The sequence below is a fragment of the Mesoplodon mirus genome, assembly GCF_964341445.2.
Source record: "Mesoplodon mirus genome assembly, chromosome: X".
NCBI classification, from domain to species: Eukaryota; Metazoa; Chordata; class Mammalia; order Artiodactyla; family Ziphiidae; genus Mesoplodon; species Mesoplodon mirus.
The window spans coordinates 34,079,772-34,085,589 of record NC_138981.1 but is presented as its reverse complement, the minus strand read 5'-3'; the positions used below and the strand labels follow the sequence as shown (position 1 = coordinate 34,085,589).

General features: G+C 40.4%; 1 protein-coding gene across 1 annotated transcript; it reads right to left on the bottom strand.

Moving 5' to 3' along the window:
* Positions 1-2,479: 2,479 nt before the first annotated feature.
* Positions 2,480-4,099, bottom strand: LOC309796763 (suppressor of cytokine signaling 4-like). Its single transcript, XM_082610111.1, has one exon. It carries the CDS (start codon positions 3,864-3,866, stop codon positions 2,544-2,546), a length of 1,323 nt encoding a protein of 440 aa, XP_082466237.1. The 5' UTR covers positions 3,867-4,099; the 3' UTR covers positions 2,480-2,543.
* Positions 4,100-5,818: the final 1,719 nt, after the last annotated feature.

Genomic DNA, 5,818 nt, shown 5'->3' with positions numbered 1-5,818 from the left:
AGCAGTCAAGAATTAAAGATAGAAGGATGAAAGAAGAGTATGAAAACTAGACTAAGAGAAACTGGAACTGAATAGGAAGTTACAAGAATGCACAGACTCTACATTGTTCACTTCATGCCATAGAAATTCAAACCAAGAAAAAAGAAATTAAAAAATTAAATGAATAAAGTATATATTTAAAGGATAAATAGCTGATTCAACTAGGCTCAAGCAACAACTTGAGAATATAGTAACACTTTGCCAAGAACATGAAGATCCACACCTAGACTGAAAGGCCTAGAAAACCAGTACCACATCATGAGGCAGGAAAAATAAGATTTTTCAGAAGCAATTGGTTGAACCTTCAGACAGTCCAAAATCCCAGTCCAAAAAACCACAAAGATACCCATCAGCAATAAAAGCTGACCCTGCAGGAATTCTCAGAGATAGAAGCATGCATGGCTTACAGAAGCAGAAGATTTCCTGAAAGCTTAATGACAAAGAGGAAGAGATGGAAGTGGCCATGTCGAAAAGTAACTCCATGGAACAGGAAATCTCTGAATCCAAGATGTTCAGGAAAGACCTGGAAGCTCAGCTTGAGGATACTTTTGCTGAGGCTTCACAGGAACACAGTCTCATGAAAGCAGAGAGAACCTCTCTAAACAAACAGAAAGTGAGCTTGAGGTCCCCATAATGAGCCAAGGAGGTTAAATTCCAGGTTCCACTTCAGAATACCAGCAAGAGATTTCTGAAATAAAATCTGAACTTGAGGAGAAAGTCTTGTTTTATATAAAGGAATGTGTTGGACATGAAATGTTCCATGTCTTAGAAGCCAAAAAAAACCCCACAAAAAGCAAACAAGCAAAAAACACAAAAAAACAAGGTGTGTGATTCAGAGAGCCATCAGCTTATCCTGCAGAAAAAAATAAATAAAATTAAAAGAGAAATAACAAAAGTAAAAACAAGAATGTCATAATGAAATGGAGGAGGCAGAAGACACGGTGAAGGATGTATTTTTGAAAAAGAAAGTGCAATGAGGTGCGAAGGAAACAAGAAATTACTGGTGAAGATGAAAGGCTTTGACCTGTTGTGGATAACCTAAGAGCTCAAAATACACAATATGAAGTTGAGGTTATGGATTTGGCAGCTAAGAGTAGGCGGCCTGCTGGGAAGCTTAGACTGCAGAAACCATGAATTGGATCAGCAATGAGAAAGATGTCCAGCAGTATTTTGAAGCTCTTGTTTCTAAAATGACCAAAGAGTTTGAAACCAGAAAGGTCTAGTCTGGCATCATGAATGCTGGATCCACTTTGGAAAGGCCATCATAGTAAGAAGCTGAGCATGTCTGCAGGGCTTTCAGTCTGCTTTTGAGGTAAGCAACCAGGCCAAAGAACTTGTTCAAAATTAACTGAGAAACGTTTAAATACAAACCTCTCTTCTGGAAGCAAACTAAAGGATTTTGAAGCAACAAGGAGAGAATTATTAGATGATATGGAAATTCTGAATAAAACAAGAGATAAATTTAGAATAAACACAGAGCTCAAAATTCTAGATTTTTGTGTTTCTATTTTTAACTATTTCAACACTGCATCTCCCGCACTGATTTGAAACTTAGAACTAGCTGAGCTAGTAAGAAACACAAACTCCAAACCCGGAAGTGTCCCCATCAATTTTCATGCCCATAAGCCCAGGACAGCAAGAAGACATGTTTTGGCTGCAGCAAAGGCCAGCTGCTGTGCCACTGTCACCACACAGGCCGTTTTATTGGTTGAACCAAAGCCAAAAGGTCATTGATTTAGCATCAAGTTTTTTCCAGTCCTACTTGCTGTAGCCACTGCACCTCACTCATGGTTGGACTAATTTAACAAGGCTATTGCTAGGAGGTGTGTATCCCACAAAGACAGTGCTCCCAAGGTCTGTACAACCTCTAGGCAGTCCCAGAGGCCTCTTAAAGTGGATGTGCAGAAAGGCCTAGGAACACCCTACAAAGTTTACCTTAAGGTGCAAAACATACCAGTGTGGAGAACGGATGACAACGATTTATGTATTGGTATATAACTGTCTACTCTTTTTGTATGATTTGCCTGAAGGAAAACCCACGCAGCCTGGAGTTATTGTGAGCCAATCTTGTATCTTAGAGGTGAGGATTTTTTGATGAGCTTTATCCTCGCTTTAGCTGTTATACGTGATCCGAGCTGATATTCCTTGTATATTCAGGGTGACAGCTTCTCTCTTAAGTACAACTTAAAGACTAGTTCTTTACTAATTCTAACAGAAAATGAGAAAGAAAAGAGGAAGTTGGCTAGGTTTCTAGAAGGACTCCAGTCTATCCTACATAAAAACAGGCTGAAAAATCAGGCTGAAAAAACAGGCTGAAAAATATGTTGTGCATATTCCACTAGAAGCCTATGACAGGATACTGTCTCTTTTTTTTTTTAATTTAGGGCATAAGTTTATTTTGGACTTCAACTGCTCCTGTAGAAAAATTCTAAGTGGCATAATCAGAAAAATAAAATATTAAATGAAAATATGTATATAATCACTCCCGTGTTCCTACCCTTTTCTTAGCATTGTTGTTCTGGTACATCAATCCTGAGTACTCTAACTTTTGATTTATAGTGATATTCTTTCAGATATAATTTCATGGAAGAAGGAATTGGAAGGGCATCAATGCCATCGTAAGTTGTACAGTTACAAACAACTGTTCTGCATATATGCTGCAGGGGAAAGGGAAAAGTCCGAATTAAAGGAGTGGATACAAGTGGTTCAAAGAACATACAGGCACTCGGGTCCTTATAATGCTCTAGGAGCCCAGTAATGTCAGGAGAATGGAAGACACGAGGATCATGTGCATCAAAGCTAAAGTTGTGATTCCACTGTTCAATTCTAGCATGAAGAGAACGACTATAGCGTCTAAAACTAACGGAGAATAAATAGTCTTCCTGTGCTGAATCTCGCAGTAAAAAGGTACCCTCTGGTTTTTCTTTTAGTAGAGCTTCAGCTGCATATTTATCCATAACGCCCCAGTAACATGGATTATTATTGATCTGAAGGAGGTCTGGTACAAGACAGTGGACATAATCAATCTGGGTATGGTACTTAGGAGGTGTTTCCAGTTGCAGGGTTTCTTTATCAATTTCCCATTTGGGTTTGTTTCTTTTCCTGGAACTTGTGCAAAGTGTTATAATTTCATCATCTGAATCCATATCACTATCTTCTATACTGTTATTTGAAGCCAGGTTCATTATAGAGCCAGTCCCAGGACCACCTCTACCCAAAGAATCGTTATTGGTTATGACACAGGGCTGAACACTGGTATGTGAGAAGCAGTTGACCTCTTCCATGTATCTTTGTTGTTTTAGTTGACCATCCCTCAATTCAGTCTGAGACAAGTCTGTGCTTACCCATTCATCTGATTTGGGACTTATAGGAGCAGCGTGTCGTTTAATAAAATGCCACCTAAAGGCTAAATCTGATCGAGGTGGGAAAGGACACTTATCTAACATGAGTTCACTGATATGAATTTTTCTTTTAGACGGAAGCCCTGAAGAGTGCCAACTACTACAATTCTTTATTGGAAAACACTGCCCCACAGCGTCTTGCAGTTTCTGTTTAAGAGATCGGCCTAAAAATCTATGCCCACAGGAATGATCTAAATCCAACTCAAGAGATGAACAGCTGTGCTTCCTTTCTTGGCTCCTTAAAGGAACTTCAGTTTTCTCTATAGCACTCACTGTTTCAGCATCTGAACAACTTTCACTCTTTTTTGACCAAGATAACTTCTTTCCACTCCATACATAACCATCCTTTCTGTCAGCACTTCGACTCCGACTAGTTTTGGGCCTTACATCTGCATTTTTACTATTATTTTCACTATTTTCTGCCATTTTAACAAACTGTCCACAAATTCCAGTGTTATAAATACTGCTCTTTCAGTTTTTCCGGTAGAATGTTTCTTCTGGACACTTTCTGGATATATCTCTCAGAGCGCAGTTTAACTGGGGCTGTCCGAGTAACTGCCGCCATCACCACTGCCATCACTCTGGGTGCTCGCTAAGCTGGAGAAGGGAGACCCAACCACTCCGGCACCTCATGTAGGTCCTCTAAGACGGATGCCTGCCTGCAAGCCCCCACCCTTCGGTGCGAGGTTCTCATCTCAGACGTCGCAGTCACCGCCTCCACCTGCTTCGCCAGCGCTGCCACCACTTCTGTCAGGATACTATCTCTTATTAAAGCAATTCTGACACCTGTTATGGACAATCATCTAAGATTGCAGTCAGTTTAAAGCTAAGTGTGTACATAATAGAGATTACCTGTGATGTGATCATTCAAGCTACTGTTTGTAAGGAAGTGTACCATACTGAACTTTCTCTCCCTAAAAAGAAAACTACAACCCTTTTCTGTTATTGGAATAGCTTTGTTGCTAGGACTGTTGACTTAAAAAAAATGCACAACGTGAGAGCTGTGAGTTAAGTTTTATTGGGGGCAAAATGAGGGCTGCAGCCCAGGAGGCAAGGGGAGGGGCCAGGATATATAGGAGTTTTGCAATAAAAAGCACGTAATTGGGAAGGTCAAACGATTATTGTTAAATAAAGAAAACCAGATATCTCAAGTTAAGGAATTTAGCGCTTTTCTATGTATGGGAAAATGCAAGAGCCTGGACTCACTGAAATCATTCCTCTGATATGCACCTCAGCTATCTAGGGCCTGTATTTTCACACCCTGAGTTTCCTCAGGGCTCACCAGCTCACGTTGGAGGGCTGCAATCATTGGTGACTGTGACATCCTTTGTTTATTGATATGACAGGAAATATTCCATTTATAAATATTCCATTTATCAGGACCATGCTCCATTTTATCCATACTCTTCCTTTGAGGCAGTGGAAGGGAGCTTTGACATCAAGCTTCCAGAAATAAAGGGCTGCCTAGTCATCCTAAGTTCAACACGTAGGAAGAGTTCTTCAACCTGTCTGCTTGTAGCAGTGAAATGCCTGATCTTTTGCTATGAAATCCATAGAACTAAAGCTTCTCACAGACAGTTCAATGAAACTGTGGCTCCAGGAACTGTACAGTGCATGACAATGTTCAAGGAAAAGCTCTGTGTTGGCTACTCTTCTGGGTTCTCTCTGTTGAGTATCCATGAAGATGGGCCATCTCTAAGCCTGGTAAATTCCAGCAGCCCCTCAGTTATGTTCCTCTCACTGTAATCTTTTGATGACATTTGTTCTGTGGAGCTCAATAATGAGGAATACCTGTTTTGCTTCAGCCATATGGGATTGCACGTAGACTCACATCAAAGGTCAAGCATGCAGGAGCTAATATGGCCCTCAAACTATAGTTACTTATAGTTACTGCTCTCCCCATGTCACAGTGTACAGTGAGTGTGATATCAATACACCTTAATGATGATGTTAATACTATGGAATGGGTCCAAATAACTGGTCTGAGAAGGATAAGACCACTAAACTCTTAATGTACCATCAAACCTCCTCAACTGTGAGCTTCCATGCTTAATCTACTTTAACAACAAGTCCTCTGGAGATGTTAAGGGTGTCAGACACTTGCAAAAGTTCCAGAGCAAGAGAGATTACAACGTGGGTGAGCAATGCCTAGAAACCCAGAATGAGCTCCAAAACTATATCAACTTAGCCAATTTCAATTATATGACTCACACGCAGCCTGGAGATGGAATACAAGTCCTCATGGCTCTCATTCTGAATGTTTTGCTTCCCTCACTGGAGGAAAGGCTAGGTCCTGCTCTAGCCAATCTTTCTCAGTAGGCTCAGTCCAGAAAAAAAAAAAGATGTACATTTCAAGGTTCTCATTGAATGGATCAGAG

Coding starts and splice junctions, on each gene's coding strand:
- LOC309796763 (XM_082610111.1), bottom strand. CDS start 3,866: ATGGCAGAAAATAGTGAAAATAATAGTAAAAATGCAGATGTAAGGCCC.